At 51.7% G+C, this 16,475-nt stretch overlaps 4 protein-coding genes across 4 annotated transcripts; 2 read left to right on the top strand and 2 right to left on the bottom strand.

The window, feature by feature from the left end:
- Positions 1-1,514: 1,514 nt before the first annotated feature.
- On the bottom strand, positions 1,515-3,246 carry CGCS363_v011813 (uncharacterized protein; the record flags this gene model as incomplete). The annotated part of the gene is made up of 5 exons (XM_036643662.1): positions 1,515-2,705; positions 2,761-2,828; positions 2,882-2,918; positions 2,977-2,996; positions 3,051-3,246. The coding sequence occupies 5 exons, from the start codon at positions 3,244-3,246 to the stop codon at positions 1,515-1,517; spliced, it is 1,512 nt and encodes a 503-aa protein (XP_036490437.1).
- A 3,518-nt stretch (positions 3,247-6,764) lies between these two features.
- On the bottom strand, positions 6,765-10,574 carry bfr1-0 (Brefeldin A resistance protein; the record flags this gene model as incomplete). The annotated part of the gene is made up of 7 exons (XM_036643663.1): positions 6,765-6,857; positions 6,908-7,347; positions 7,409-8,383; positions 8,444-9,337; positions 9,388-9,893; positions 9,952-10,508; positions 10,563-10,574. 7 exons carry the CDS (start codon positions 10,572-10,574, stop codon positions 6,765-6,767), a joined length of 3,477 nt encoding a protein of 1,158 aa, XP_036490436.1.
- A 1,460-nt stretch (positions 10,575-12,034) lies between these two features.
- On the top strand, positions 12,035-14,017 carry CGCS363_v011815 (Filamentous growth regulator 27; the record flags this gene model as incomplete). Its single annotated transcript, XM_036643664.1, has 4 exons — positions 12,035-12,852; positions 12,912-13,207; positions 13,260-13,447; positions 13,499-14,017. The coding sequence occupies 4 exons, from the start codon at positions 12,035-12,037 to the stop codon at positions 14,015-14,017; spliced, it is 1,821 nt and encodes a 606-aa protein (XP_036490435.1).
- A 1,061-nt stretch (positions 14,018-15,078) lies between these two features.
- CGCS363_v011816 (uncharacterized protein) lies at positions 15,079-16,380 on the top strand (the record flags this gene model as incomplete). Its single annotated transcript, XM_036643665.1, has 3 exons — positions 15,079-15,282; positions 15,342-15,985; positions 16,044-16,380. The coding sequence occupies 3 exons, from the start codon at positions 15,079-15,081 to the stop codon at positions 16,378-16,380; spliced, it is 1,185 nt and encodes a 394-aa protein (XP_036490425.1).
- Between the last annotated feature and the right edge of the window lie 95 nt (positions 16,381-16,475).

The raw sequence follows: 16,475 nt of genomic DNA on the forward strand, positions 1-16,475 counted from the left end.
GAGCCTCTGGGCGCATCGTATCTGTCGGCATCCACTGGTCTGCCAAGAGCGCCGTTGTAACGCTCCCGCATGCTTGGCCAGCAAAAGTGCTGAGAAACCACTATGCGTTGCCAAGTCACAGCGTCATTCTGGCCTCTTGTCTTGCATTCACCTTCTCAAAAAGAACCCTCCGCGTAGTATCCATAAATGGCGTCAAGAGATTGCGTTCGTGCGAGATACGGGAAGTTGTCTAATCGCGTATCTTGATCCCGTCTCCTGCTGTGTAATTCAATCGTTACACTGCAACTTGTCACACTGCATTAATTCCGCACCAATCGTAACTGGTAATTCTATTTTAACCTTGATGGTTTACAAAAGGTCCGCGGGGCTACTCCGAGTTGCGCGTTGCAAGTTGCGGTGACTCTTATTGCCGGTGTTGAAGAAACCACGCCGTCGCCGTCGCGTAACTTGAGGGTGAACTCCCAGTGTCTGGATCCACTCAACCGCCAAGACTTTCTTGGTCACGCGTGATACGACAGTGAGCAGTCGAAGATAAGGACCTGTCTCTGGGCAGATTTCACACGATTTCAACCACCGTACAGAAATGTGCAGATATTTAGGTTGAAATATTTTGCTTCACTCTCAACATTGAGTTTCAACTCTACAGACTCGTAGTTCAACCGTAAGGGGTGTGGGGCTTCTGCCGAAGACTCTCTACTCATTGGCTGGAAACACATTGTGGGCTTCAGTTATGAAAACTTGCTCAGCCAAGCGAACAGGTTGCTAACTCGACGGCTGGAAATGATAAATTGAAATAAGAAATCGGTGACTGATGTTGCTTTTATGACATGAATTTTTCCTACCTGTTTTCTATTCAGGCTGGTGCCTATTCTTCAATGGGCTGGAGTTTAGTTGGGCACTTATTTCCTTGTGCGAAAGCGACTGCTGTTCTTTGAATCACTGCCGTCCCCTCGCAGTAGTCGTTGCCAACTATTTCGTTGTTACCGTCCCTACCTGCCATCGTTCTAAGTCGGACTATCCCACCGAGGCACCAATTCATGACTGCCCGGGCACAGCTGATGCAACGTTATTTTAATTCATCGACACTTTCGTCGAGTCAATTAAATATTTGGTGAGCCCAGAATCAGAGGAATGATAGCTGCTCAACAAACTGGTGTTGCGGGACTTTGCCGGATGACCCCAAATTATGAAGCATCTTACATAAAGGATATGTGGTCGCAGGGACGCATGAAATTGGAGAGCCCCTTATCTCGTCTTCCTGTATGTACAGCGACGTCGTAACTTGGGTAGCGAGAGTTGTGTCATCCTGTCACCAATACATAATGATTGCAGCTTCGGCTGTCGACACTCACGTTAACTCCCCGTAACCACGTCAATTAATGACAATTGCTTGTCTACGTTTCTGATGCTTTATCTTCCCACCTTGCAACTCCGCCGCGCTCATGTGACCGCGATATCTCAGCAGCCTCGAACCTTGACACTTCCGCGCAAACATTGTTGGGTATCTTTGTAATTCAACGAAAGTCAACTTTTGACGTCTCAGACATATCTTGATCCAGCTCTTCCCAGTCAGGTGGTGGGTGGGTTGTGAGCTTCAGCTGGGGCGGGCCCGCCACTCTAACCTCCGATACAGGGTTCAGGCGTTCAGGCGGCATGGTTCGCTCCCACACAGCCTCCCATGACCTCCTAGCTTCGAGTGCGTGATGGTGATAGATGGACCTGGCCGGTGAGGCCCCTTCTGCGGAGCTCTCGCCACCGGGAGCAAGCCATCCTTCGCGTCGGCCGTCGATAGAGTTCGCCCGTGGATCATACGTCCATATTTCGTCGTTATGTACAAGCACTGAAAGGGACGGCGACTTTTGCTCCGGTTCACCAGTAGGAGGACGCACACCCATGGGTTGTCCAGTTAGTATTGCGAGCTCGGTATCGAATGTCGCGGCATGTTTGGGGCTTCGCACAGCCTCGGCGACAGTGGCCACTTCGGTTCGTGCAGGTCGTGTTTGTTTCCCAGTCATCATACTCCACCAGTAGGATGAATTGTCACTCCTCTTCTGGTAGTCGCTTGTATTATCGGGGAGGTTGCCTGTCTTTGCAGGCTGGCCTCGGCGTATCCGTTCGTAAAGAATATTCGTTGACGGCAGACAGGCGCATACAATGCCGATGACGAGTTCCAGACACCTGTGCAACGTTAGTTGCGTCAACAGATCGACCGAATTCGGGTCCACTCGCGTTACGAGATCCAGAACGACGAAGTCGGATGTTACGTCAGTGGATGAAAGAAATAGGATGACCAGATATAATCGATATATCGTCACGGCCGTGGCCACACCCCCGGCGCCAAGGAGAACAAGAATTTTCAGCTTCTTCCGAAGTGGCATCCTGAGCCCCCAAAGCAGGGGAAAGGGGATGCAAAGAATAAAAAAGTCGGTTATGATCGCTAGTGCAAGATCGGCAATGAATATTTTGCGCTGGTTGAGACATTTCGGGTTCGGCGTATGCGGGTCCCAGAAGGCGGAGATTGGGATGCAGATGATCGTTTTAAGCGTTTGTATAGGAATATAACACACGAGGAGGATGATTACGAATATCCTGATGCCGCGAGCGATCTTTTCGTGTATGGAGAAAACTCGAGCTTCGAGGAGGAGAAGGGTGACCTTCGTGAAATAGGCGGCGGGACAATAGATGATGGAGCTTGCGTAGAGCCACTGCGGTCATCTAGTGAGTCTCCTTATCGACACTTTTGTGACATAGCAAACCTACCCTCATCACTTCTTGGTAGGACTCTTTCGTTAGGTCCCAAGCGTGATATCCTTCGCCATAGTGTGCCACTAGCCCCGCCTGTCAGAAACTCGATCCTGGTCGGCGGAGACTCCATACTTACTGACAAACACCGTCGAGGTGTAAAGTATGATGAGAGCCTGCGCTGGTCAGTTTGGACTATTTCGACGACCGAAATTCGAAGTAGGAGAATCTCACATATGCGATCGCACATGTCCCTTAGCTACAGGTTAGCATTGCCCAAGCAGTTCTCTTCTTTCAGGACCGCTTACAGTCTTCAGGAAGAAACTGGCTCCCGTAGGAGAACTTTACATATGTCCTTATCCCAAAGAAACACGTCGTAACAGCAGCCATCACACTCATCCCAGCAACATTCAACGTCCAACCAGCATCTGTGGGATCATTGAAATTCGGCGTGACACCCGGCGGGGGCGGGAACGCCCCAACCGGGCCTGTGGTGTTGCTCATTGCTTCAGTCGCTCGACTCGAGCTGTGAACCACGCGAAGAGGCTCATCGCTTCACGGTTCAACAGCGGATTTTGTGTGATCAGTGAGGTGTTCCTAGGTAGCAAGACCATTCTAATCCGAAGCCGAAAGCGTGAGGAAAGAGGGGGTTGTGAGCAGCTGATAAAAAGAAGTTTGACGACATGCGACGAGGAGCGTCCCGCACCTGCCCTGACTCGCCCGGCCGCTCTAGTTCCGATTAGAGTTCGTCGAGGGGTCGGATGTTGTCAGGGTCGAGGCGCAACGCATTTCCTAGCGGGGTGGAGTGATCAGCAGTACGCGAAGTCAAACAAAGCCGTCATCGCACGGAATCCCTGGCGGCCGAATATCAGACGTCGAGTAAGACAAGAGACCAAAGCAATGATAAGGGACCTCACTGATGGGGGTCCCCTACCCCAGTCCCCTCTCTCACCACACCTTATTCACCGGAGATGCAGGTATGGGCACATGGAGCAAGCCATGTTCACACACGACAGACCAGTCGGTGAGAGAGTCCGCAGCCCGTTATCCGAATCCGATTGGGTTTATGTCAGAGCGCAATTCAGACTTTGCTTCCAGATCACGACGAACCCTTCCACATATCCTTGTCGCCTCAAAAGAGGCAACTCCTCACCCAGAAGGGACTCACGAAGCCAATTGGTACATGCAAGCCAAGCTTAATTAGAAGCAGCCAATACGCAGGAGGCGGGCGATAGCGTAGCCGCTAACCCCGAACGCCCAGCGGCCCTGATCCAGAAGCGTTCTAGAATATGTGCGGATCGAATGTTCCGGCTCAGACCAGCTCGAGGTCCCGACTCACTCCGTCAAACATCACGGCATCATCGCCCAGTGATGTGCCCAGTACCGTGGTATTTTACGGCCGTATGGCGGCAAACTCGCCCATCCACAAACGCCGCGCGAACGCATCTCGGCTATTGCAAGTTTATACAAAGAATGCAGCTCATACAGAGACATTATTCGTGCCATTACTGATGACAGCTTCGAATTACATTCGCGTGCATCGACGTCTCACGTCGTGGTGCGGTTGTCTGATCTTGAACATCGTCGGATCTATGCAAATCTAAGCATAGAAACCTTCGAACTCGAAGCAATCAATCTGATCGGGTTTTGATTCCAGAAATCTGTCAATCTAGAAAGAACCAGAAGTTCTCAACCGGAAGCTTGATGGAAATCTGGAAGACGTGTACTCAATACGCCCAGTAGCATTGTACGTAATGATTGTTAAACTTCAAGCCTTTGTGATAAAACATTGCCCAAGAATCATCATCCCAAAATTGTCTCTGTCAGTCAACAACCTTGGTCTTAGCGAATGTGACGCTGACAGTTCAGTCCTAAGTAAGGCCGGTCGAGCCATCCGATGATTCCGATCAACAACAACTTCATACTCAATAGCCATTGCATGACTCTGGCTCAACTATGAGCTTTGCGGGGCCGTCTATCATCATGCACGAAAAGTGCACCGTGTTTCTACAGCCGTCGCCAAACCAGTCTGCTACTTTTCGACGCAGCCATCGTAATTTCGCAATCTTCTAAGGTTGGGATTACTCACAGAAGTTCCCAATGTAATTACGGCAGAATAATTGACGTGCATTTCGCTTGCTGCCCAGCACTAGCCAGGCTTGCCTGGGAACACGCCGAACATTGCCATCATCTTTCTTCCCTTCTAAGTTTTCTTCTTCGCAGTTTGCCGCCTGGAGGCGCACCTTGTTGACTGCCGTATGACTCTCACGGGGAAATAATCGAGGGCCAGGATGGCAGAGAAACCTCTATGGCCACCTATGGGGGTATATGAACGCCATGATTCGAACATTGCCACCATGCCGCCACACAACTTAAGAAGTCGGGACTTGAAACCTGCAGAGGCCAATCAGTGCAATAGCCGACGAGTGATCGCCGAAACCTTGGTGGGTAACCGGAGATAGAAGCCATGGCCATCCCGGCCGTGGAACGTCCGGCCGCCTCTATCCACTGCTACCCCGCGCCCAGGCGCATCGGAAGCCGGGATGGGCCGCCTCCATTACCTGCGGCTCCCAACGTTAAAAGATGTAATTTCTTAAAACCGACAGCACCATCAACCAAACGAACACGCGCCGGACGCCCGCGGATCGCCGAACGTGAGTTTAGGAGAAGCATGTTGGTATCCAATGGTTTGTTGAGAGTATCACGAGACGATGGGATATTGCAGTCATTGCGTTATTTCCGTAGTTGAAAATGCAGCCCGCAGCTTATGTTGCAAGCAGTTGATAGCAGCATGATGGGAGTGATCCAGCCCAACCACGGCACGGTGGGCAGAATCCACGTTGTTGCTACATGTCTGCTCCACAAGAAGCCGCCATAGACGATTTTGGATGAACCAACTTGAATTCACGATTCTGTTGATCAAATAAATAATGTAGCAGTCACCAAAGGAACCGAAAAGTCCGCCAAAGTCCGTTGATAAGTCATCATCCCGTGTGGGTAGGGGTTTGATGCATGTGATTGCGAGAATTACGAGAAGAGGTGAAGTCGTACTGAAGGAACCCGTGTTCATTTTGTTTCAGCTGTCAGCTCTATTCTTCGGGGACCCCTCGGTCAAATGGCCCAAGTTGAGTAAAGCTGCGAGATGGGATGGCCCCAGTCTGCTGCGTTTGCGTCTATTCAAGTAGCGTGAACTGGCCAGGCCCTTCGTAGTTCGGTCTCGAGATCGTCGGTATTGTATTCCGCCAGATGCCGCTGCAGGGCAGAAAAACTTCCCGCCATCGACATAGTCTCGCGGGTGTGAAGTTGAGGCGACGCCAAGATGGCTTTTCAGGCGGCTGATTCTTGCCTCATATAGGCGTTTTCAAGATCGACAGATCCTTTCGGAAACGGGACGAGCACTGCCACTTGTCATCGGACGCAGAGAGTTCATTGACTAGACGATATTCATCGGCTCTGCCCGGCCGGCCGACGAACATTGTTGAAACTGCATGCGCGGCGGCAGTCAAGCAGCGAGCCGTCTTGGCGCGCAAAGCGCACGCCGGCGGTGAAGATACTGCCACATTAATATGATTCGAACATCTGTTCGATGTAGGCGAGAGCTATTTTTAAGATTTTTCACAGGACATTTAGCCTGTTGTACAGGCAGCCTATTTCAGAACCCTTGTTGAACGTACAAAATCACAAAGAGTTTTGCTGTTGGGACTGGGGGTAGCTATAGACGACAACAGGAATAACACCGACATGGGTCACGACGACGAAGTGAAAAACGGCAACAGGGACCACGACAGTATCTATATCACCTGATATTACTAGTCTTCTCTTACGAGCAATTGGCGGCGAGAAATGCTATGATGACTACTCATGTCCGACCAGCCCTGTCATGTCCGATGAAACTCTCAAGGTATTATTTCGGACACGAATCAGTCTTTCCCTTCGTCCGCCTTCCGTCCGCCCTCTGTATGCAAGGAATGAATGGTACATGGCCCTGCAGTAATCGTCCGTGACCTGCAGACCACAGTATTTCAATTCGCCGTCTTGGTTGTTTTGGTCCTGAGCTTCATCATGAGAAACACCAGGGCGTAGGACGAAACACAGAAGAGGGCTGTGATGCCAAGCTGAAGCATGTAAGCAATAACGTCAAATTCTTGCAATGGACGAGACTTACACCGCGCCAGCCGTAGCTTGAGTCGATGATGTTCATGGTCCGCATGTAATCCGCTCCGGTCGTGTACGGGCAGTACGCGCACGAGGTGCCATTGGCCGGGTCGACCACATATCCCGCTTCTGAGGATAGGAAGTCTGCCATGTACTCTCCGCATGTACTATTGCTTGGGAGAGGGATGTAGCTCAGCTCGTCCGGCCTGCATTGTACCTCAACACCCCATGACACAGGCTCAAGAAGACCTTGGATAAGGTAAGTGAAGGGGTCCAACCAATATAGCCAGTACCTCCAAAATGCTGTGATCTGTGAATACGGAACCACAACGCCGCAAAAGTTGATTAAAGCCGCCCCAATGATGATGGGGTTCGCAAGCGCCGCGAAGAAAGCGTTCGGGCTGTAGGCAGCGATGGCTTGGCCAAGAGAGGTGTACAGGAACTCGTAGACTGAACACAGTTTGCGTTAGCATGGATAGGCATGAACGTGGGATACCGATGGCGAACTCACGGATCATCTGGAGGTAGACTTGTCCCGACACACTGGCCTCGGTGGGGAATCCAACAGTAAAGTACCAGGTCACAAACGCCAAGGTTCCGCAGATTATCAGAACGGGCGTTTCTGACAGCAGCTGCGCAGCTACGAATGCGAACCAGTGGTAGGTTTTGGATTTCTTCTCGCGCGTCTCGAAGACATCCCGGTTGCGGATGAATAGGGGCTGTAGCTGGTTGATGCATCCCGGGGCGACGAAGACGAAATTGAACACCGCCATCAGTCGGAGCTGCAGATCGAACGTGCCGGACCCGAGCATGTAGAACGTAAAGCCACCAAAAAGCCCGTTAGTGATATGCAGTCCAATCTTATTCCACACGTAGTCTGGGTTGCGCCAGAGAGCAACCAGCTGACGAAGGGTGACAAGATAGACTTGATAAGAAATTGGGGTCGCGAAGCCAGTGTGCTGGTCAAGGTCATTTGAAGTAGTAGCCGAAGAAGAGACTTGGTCTTTCTCCTGGCTCTCTGCAGAATTCAGGGCATCCAGCTCGGACATTGCAGATTCTCTCTCGGGAGAGTCCAGCCATGTCTGGGGCCAGTCGATCTCCGTTCCGAAGCGACCCTGGACGACATCGACAATATGCTCAGCAGGGTTTGAGTCCGGAGGACAGGGCGCTCCATTACGGCCAAAGTAGTCGATCACTGTAGCAGAGTTCTTGCCCGTCGGCCCGAAGTACGTCGTTCTTCCTCCACGTGCAAGAAGAAGAAGCACGTCGAAAGCATCGAAGAGGGTTGCAGAGGGCTGGTGGATGGTGCAGATGATCGTCTGACCTGAAGCAGCAAGCTTACGCATGAAGCGGCAGATTTCGTAAGCTGACTGACCATCAAGACCAGATGTAGGTTCGTCGAGGAAAAGGAGAGACGGTTTGGCGACGAGTTCGGTGGCGAGAGTGAGGCGCTTTCGTTGCTCGATAGACAGACCTGATCCAGGGGCTGGCGGAATGAGTCAGTAAGTGCTCGAGTTCCATGGTCACCAATGGACATGTAACTTACTGCCAACAATAGCATGTTGCAAAGGCGTGAGTTCAAGGAGGTCCATAATGCTTCGAACATAATCTTGCTTCTCCGCGTCCGGAATTGTATGACTCTGACGCAGTCTTGCCGAGAAAAGAAGGCTCTCCCAGACTGTTGCTGTGGGCTCGTGGACATCGTTCTGCTCGCAATATCCAGTCGTACGTTGGAAGCTAATTCCTTGCGGCTTGCCGTTGACCATAATGCTGCCATCGATGCGGCCACTGTCCTTTCTCTGCGCCAAGACGTCCATGAGCGTCGTCTTGCCAGCACCGGAGCTGCCCATCAACGCAACAAGCTGGCCTGGCTTGACAAAGCCTGACACACCCCGAAGAAGTTGCAGATCTTGACCGCCGTGACGAACGAAATAGCTGATATCCTTGAACGTAAAGACAGTCCTGCTAAGGGACATGGGTGACACATCCTGGGAAGTTGGCGAGCTACCCCCCTTCTCCTCGTCGGCAGCCCGGACCATCTGCTTCTGGCGACTCCTTCGATCGAACAAAATCTTCGAGCCTGCGTCGGTGTGAAGATTGACTTCGAAACCAACAGCCGTCATGAATGCAAAGAAGATCCAAAGTCCGATGAGAATGCCGGCATTACGCCAGATGTGTGCGCGATAGACCGAGTACTGAGCGTTCATGTACCTCTCGCCGTCGATAAGCGAAGAGCCGGATGTGGAGCCACGGACGGTGCAGCTACGGAACTGATTGTCGTTGTAGCTAGGCCCGAACGGGATGTACTGAGGGGCGACACAATCAAGTGCGAGGTCGCCCATTTCCGTAGCCATGATGGCCTCGAAGGTATATGTCGCTGGGTTGAGCCATGAGATCCAACGGAACCAGACAGGCATGCTAGGCACGGGAATGAGGTACCCTGAGACCAATTAGCTGTTGACTCTTGTCTCTTTAGTGAATGCAACTTACCAGCGTAAACCATGCAAACCATCGTCGTCCATCCCGTAATCTGCGATGCAAGGCCGAAATGCTTACACCACGCCCCGATCATCCGGAACATTGACGCGAAGCAAAGTGTGCATAAGATGAGCACAAACCAGTTGGTGAAGAAGTGGCCAGCGTCCCTCTGGAAGTTGACGATGAAGTAGTAGACTACTTGGAAGAGTGAGAAGAGCACAACCGTCATTGGCACATCAGTCGCTGCACACGCCAGAGCGTATGCCCCAGGCCGGTTGAAGGACAGGCGCTTGTGTCGGGAGATGATGCGCCGCCCCATGAAAGATGCCGTGGTTTCAGACATTTTGTTCATGGCAAAGAGTTGGATGGGAAAGAAAAGAGCGCCGGGCCTCAGGAAAATGGATGTGCTGTCGTCAGGGAGGTCGTAGAAGAGGCTTCCAGTCACCAAGGCCATGACAAGAGCTGAAAAGATCTGTAGAATGTTGGACCATCGATCACCCCACATGATCTGGAATTGTCTATGTTTTCGTCAGCTCAAGCAACGACCTCGAAACACAGCTGTGGTTGCAGACATACCTTTTAATGCAAGTGCGGACTTGACTGACAAAGGAAACTTGGTAAGGGCTTCCTTCGCGTGAAAGAAACTGCAATGAGCGGTTCTTCTCCTGATGCCGAACAGCGAACAGATTATCCACCTCTTCTGAAAGAGACTTTTCCGATTTCGCGTCCATCTCGGTCGACATACGGACGTAGGTAGGACTGGCCTTATAGGCAGTTTCAAACTCAGCCGCAGTGTTTGGGATCTTTTCTTCAAACCCAGGTCGGATCTGGCGTTCTGTATGGACTGAAACCGAAGTGAGGAAGTCGGAAATATTGGCTCCTGGAGTGCACTCAAAGCCCATGTCCTCAAAATACTGCTTAGCCTCGGATGTGGGGCCATAGTAGATTTCTCTGCCTTCGGCAAGAACAAGAACCTTGTCGAAGAGATCGTAGATGCCATTGCCAGCCTGATACAGAGTCGAAACAATTGACTTTTGCTCTTCGTCTGCCATCTTTCGTAGGACACGAACAAAGTCCAACGCATTACTGGCATCCAAGCCTCTCGTCGAGTTGTCCCAACATTGCACGGCAGCCTGTTCTCTCACGTTAGTAGTGCCAAAGGCGAAATCAAGCCGAGGTCAACTTACCTGCGTTGCCATAACTTCAGCGATTGAAACCCTCTTTCTCTCACCTCCCGAAACGCCCCGAATCACCTCATCACCAACCATAGTATCTTTTGTGTGGCCGATCGCAAGGGAGTCGAGAATCGTATTCGTCTTGTGAGAGACCCATTCATCGCCATTGGAAAGATGATCTGGTCTTGTTGCGGGAAGCTTTGTTGCATTGGCGAAATCGAGAGTCTGTTTGACCTCCAGAGTTGGGAAATGCAGGTCCTCTATGAAGCAGTTAACTTCGCTGAACTTCAACTCTCAGACAACAGTAAACTTGCCTTCGGTATTCATGACGATTTGATTCCGAAACTGCCGGGCCCCCTTTTGGCCTAGGTTGCCATATCTAACATCTCCGCTAACGTGGTGGAACTCCTCTCGTTGGTTGGAGATGATCTTGAGTAGTGAGGTGCAGCCAGAACCAGGTCGTCCGAGAACCAAGAGCTAAAGTTGTGTAAGTAGAGCGTTGCATAGACGAAGGGTACAGACATCATGTCTTTCAACATACCATTTCGCCTGGACAAACTTGACCTGAGATGTTTTGGAGAATATTCTTTCATTTAGGTAAGTTATTACTCTCGTGAATATGCGGGATTTGATACTACCCTCTCAGACTTCTTGCTCTTGCCAAATGGAATCAAGTCGCCAAGAACAGACAGGCAAGTAGAGCCAAAGTCTTCGCCCATACCATGAACCCGAATGCTCACATCTCTAAAGGTAACCGTCAGTCCTGTAGGAGAATCCGATGCCCCACTCAAGCTGGGCTCGCCTTGGACCGTCTGGTCACTGTCGTATGCTGGGAGCGAAGTCATCGTGCATCGACCGGAATTAAGAACATAGGTGAAGGCAAATCACGATGAGCTGGGGATGGACAAGGCGCAGTTTGAGTTTGACATTTTACCTATATACTATCGAGATAATATGCTGATGAATCAACTTGGCAATCAGCCTCCACCCGGGATTCGGCGGTGATTCCCATACTGCCTAGTTGGTGATGTTGTCAGGTCCGGCGGTGGGTCTTTTTGGTACATTCGGTGGCGGAATTACGGTGTTTCGGGTTTACGGAATTACAGTCTGCCGCTGCGCCGACTCCTTTTCACATTCCATATCCCACCTTCGACGACCACACTCCGAATTCAGACCTTTTCGCATCGGATTTGAGGATTTATCTCTACGGATCTTTTCAATCGAGCCCAAATTCCTTCTTGAATCTGCTTCCGGTTGATTGGGGCTGCAGGGCTTACGTCTTCGGAGAACTCGGGATGCGATCCACAGTGAAGATCCCTAAGGCGTGCGAGCCGTGCCGTCGGCGCAAGATCAAATGCTCGGGTGACAAGCCCTGTCAGCAATGCGGGAACAAGCCTTCGGACTGCATATATCGCCTCAAGCCACGCATCAGGCTCTCTGCGCGACACAGCAGGGCGGCGAAGGATGCCGGAGCCGGGGACGGCATGTCGGCAGCAACGCCGGACCATGGCCCGTGTGACGAGGCCGTGTCCCGGCGTCTAGCGGAAGACCACCAGCAGCAGGTGGCGCAGACGGAGGTCTATCACAGCGTTGCTGCTGCACATCATGCTCCGAAGTCGACTGATAGTTCCCGGCTTTACTATGGCCCCTCATCAAACTCGGCATTTCTGCAGCAGATCCATCGTGGACTTCTTTCAGGGCAGTACGGGCAGAATCATGGTCGGGACGTGCAGGAGGGTGGCCCGGGGTTGGACATGTTCATGCAACGAAACATCTTCTTCGGCATGCCGCTCAAGGTGAATGTGGAGCCTACGCAGCCCGTCAGCTGCCCCATCCCGATAGATCAAGCAAGGGACGTCATGCAGCAGTTCAAGATAACGCATCTATCGACACTGCCCTTTTTCACGGATTCACAGCTGGAAGAGACACTCAGCAGTCTGTACGAGCCGGGCCCCGAGTCAGATGTTCAGCCCCAGCGAAAGGCGGTGTTGCTCGCAGCTCTTGCCCTTGGAGCACTGGGCACACCGCAGACCGACGTCGCGGAATCACTCTTCATCCATGCCAAGAAAGAGGCCGTCATCTACGAGGACTCTGTTACATTGCCTATGATTCAGTATTCCATGCTGTTGGCTCACTACCAGCTCAACATGGGGCGGCCTAACTCGGCATATCTTCACATGGGAGTCGCGAGCAGGAAAGCCCTTGCGATGGGCCTGCACGTAGGAACCACGAGCTCCGTCTCTTGCCCTGATGAGATCCAAGCTCGTCTGATTACTGTCTGGTCGCTTTACTTTCTCGAGATGTAAGTCAACTAGTACTTGTTGATTCATTGCAACCGAACAACAGGCTGACGCTGTGCAGATGGCTGAGTCTAGTTGTCGGGCGACGAAGCATGGTTGGAAAGGCAGACTTTGCCTCTTGTGCATTCCCTGACGGACAGCCGACGATGGTGGCTCTGTGCCAATTCGCAAGCATTATCGAAGAGGCTGTGGAGTCGATTTATAACCGCAGGACTGACTCGCTCCGGCAACTTTATGGAAAGGCCGAAAAACTCCACGCTCAGGTCCGTCAATACGGCGACAAGTGGGGCCTTGGCTCCGTGATCCCGGCGCAACAGGAGGTGTGGAATGCCGAAACATCACTGCTAATGCACAACGGTATGTTGCAGAGTATCCCGTGATCATCGTCTCCGTTCTGACTGGCTATAAGTCTACTTCCATGTTATTTTGCTCATCTTCCGCCCATTTCTAATAGCTGAAGCTGCTCTTCAGTCTGGGAATGGTGCCGGGCAAACAGGCGATATTTGGCTTAGACAGGCATGCAGGCATGCAACAGATGCGGCCCAAGACGCATTGGCGTTCACTAGCAGTAAGCTTCACGGGCCTGAGGATTGCAACGTGAGTCTTTCCAATTCATCTGACGACGACAATCACTAACGCGCCTGTCAGTCGCGCAGGTATCACGCTTTCTTCATCGAGTCATGTTGCGCAGTTCTCCTTTACGACAGCCTCCGCCATCCGGCCAAACATCCACACAACCTCGAGTACATCCAAATGGCCATCTCCGGCTTACATGCTCTCGTCGGAGATGACCCCGTCACAAACGCCGTGCGGTCCATCAAGAGAATCGTGTGGGCGGTCGAGAGCTCCATCAACGCGTCAAGGACTACCCTAGACGGAGGATCCACAGATTCGTCTCCTTCATGGGCCGGCGACCGGTTCCCAACGAGCATACAATTTCCTTCGCTCGATGAGAATCGCGCGACGACCTCGGATGACTTGATTTATTTCAGCAATAGGGGGTATCGCCAGCAACCCGAGCCGTTGCCTCAAGACTATGCAATGTCTTTGCCGGGAACGGCACCGGGCTTGAACCCGTTTCCTGATCTCAACTTTGATGTGTTGACCACGGATCTGTTCAACTTCTTTCCGATAGATATGAACGGTACACCTTCTGGGCACGGGTAACCTAGATCACGCAGTTACGTTTGACAGCCATAGCTATTGTCTGGGGGTGTAATGAAGAATTTTTCGCTCTCATCGTCGCCGTCGCCGTTGTCTTTGCCTCCAATCGCTTATATTTTCGTAGTCTATCGTCATTCGCAACAGTAGGTGTCTGAGTTACCTCCAATCAGTAGTATCCAATCTCATCGGATCTTCTTCATCGACAATGAATTTGTAAGGCAGAAGAAGTCTGACTTCCCGGTAGCTAATTGAATCCGAAACATCAGATGAAATATAAGCTCAGTGATGACTCGATGAGCAGATGAGCATTGTCCTTTCCAAGTCGGCTCTGTGACCCAGACAGCTATCACCGCAGGTGCCGTCCTGTTTCACGTCGTTGCCTCTGCCCTCAATACGATTGTTTCCTTTGTTCCATGCCATTTTATCATCTTTCTTTTGTTCGCTGATAACGAAGGCCATTCTCCTGATCGACGTTGCTCTTTCTCGTCCCATTCTTCTATGCCTTGCCTTCGGACGAAGTATCCTTGAAGGTTAAGCTTAGTCAGTCTCAAAACTTCTCTCGGGTATTAAAGATGAGAGTTTAGAAGGACTCACATGTAAAATCTTCCGATATTCCGCACAAAATGGTTCCGATTCCGATCGCACTCGTTTATAAGTGTACCAGAACACGGCACTGACGTGGTCGTGAAACTTTGCCTACCCTTCTTTTCCTCCACCAAATTGCCTATTAAAGCAACCCACTGTCCATCTGAAGTTGAAGGCTTGGGTCGAGGCTTGCTGACAGCCTGGGGAATCTATGTATGCAACTGCCGAAGCAACTGCCGGTGGGCGTGCTTGGGACGGCCTTCTCTATCCGTGCTGTAAAATGATGCTGATACCGACGACAGTGATTCCGCTTTGGGAAGTTTGTTTCCATACGCTTAGAGCTCTCGAGAGCATAACACTGTCATGCATTGCTCTCTTAACTGCTGTGGAATTCCGTTGAATCGTTCGAGACATGAAAAGAATTGGTGTAGATTATAAGACTCATCATATCAAACTTAGGTTATCCCGCATAACACAACATGACGCCTAGCTTGCTTGAGAGAGACAAACTATATTACAAGCTCGACATTACCGATAACCTGCCCCCCGGAACAGACAGCATTGAACAATTCGAGCTTAGCCCACGACAACCCCGACCACCTCCTAGACCCAAGAGGCCCGTCCCAGAATGGCCTCCGGAAGCAGAAAGAAAGGGGAAATGGATTTGGAGGTACCTGGACAAGGTGGGTACCCTAAGCATCCTATCCGTCGTGGATGCACTAACCGTGTGATTTCCCTGAAGCTTGACCCTGACACGGAATATGACCAAATCATCAAGACAGCAATCTTCTTCATGGCCAACTCCTTCGCCTTCTCCGCCGGCTATGCCTCCACCTTCATCCATCTCGTCCAGACGCCCGCCGGCGCCGCTGCGGTCCACCACACGGCCAAGGCCTATCGCCGCGGCCACCAGCGGTTCTTCGAAACGCAGGACTACTTCCTCGACTGGATGTGGTACGGCAGCGGCTCCGACGTCTCCCGCAAGCGCCTCGAGAGCGTCAACAAGATCCACGCGAGCGTCTGGAAGAACGTGCCGGGCGCGTACAGCCACCCCTGGGAGGGCGAGATGGCCATCATCGGCGCGGCGTACTTTGAGACGTACCTGCGCAAGCTGGTCGGGGCGCGCCGGACGGAGCCGCATCCGAACGTGCAGCGGGCGTGGCCGGAGTGGGGCGAGCGGGTGTGTGCCCAGCTCCGGACGGAGCCGTTGGACGGGTCTAGGAGCTTTGGGGTGAATTTCCCGAGGACCTGGGAGGAGGTGGAGGGATTTTATCTGTGGTTTCAGAGAATTCCTATGGAGAGGTATACGGATGAGGAGACGAGGCGGAAGGCGCACGATGCTTCGGAGGCGTTTATAAGGCAGTTTAGTGTGATGTGGTTCCCGAGGTGAGAGTCTCGCTCAGTACTGATTTTGACGAACTCGCAGATTTCTGACAATTACTAGGCGTCTACAGTGGTTTGGCCGACAGGTGGTCTTGACCGTGATACCAGCACCTATTCGCGAACACAACGAAATCGGTCATCCGAATCCTGTCGCGGAGACACTCATCAAGTTTGCTATCAAGGTTTACCTAGACATGAAGGATGCGTTGCCAGACCCTGTCAGGTCGGATTTCTCTGATGAGTACCATGCGGCCAAGGGGGTGAACTGGAAGAAGACGGATATTCAGACCGAGGCTGAATGGACGCGTCGAGATCGGATCACTGATGCCATCTTGCTGACGATCGTTCTCGTTAGTGGGATGTGGACTTTGTGGCAGCTCCGTATCTTCAACATCTAGTTGGTATCAACACCAGATTAGGGGCGCCTCAACGACCTGGTCTTAAGTGTAAGTGTATTGCACTTAGGTCTTAGTAGAAAAGATGATTAAATTAT

Source organism: Colletotrichum siamense, assembly GCF_013390195.1.
Source record: "Colletotrichum siamense strain Cg363 chromosome Unknown KSG_Cg363_contig08, whole genome shotgun sequence".
Classification (NCBI taxonomy): domain Eukaryota; kingdom Fungi; phylum Ascomycota; class Sordariomycetes; order Glomerellales; family Glomerellaceae; genus Colletotrichum; species Colletotrichum siamense.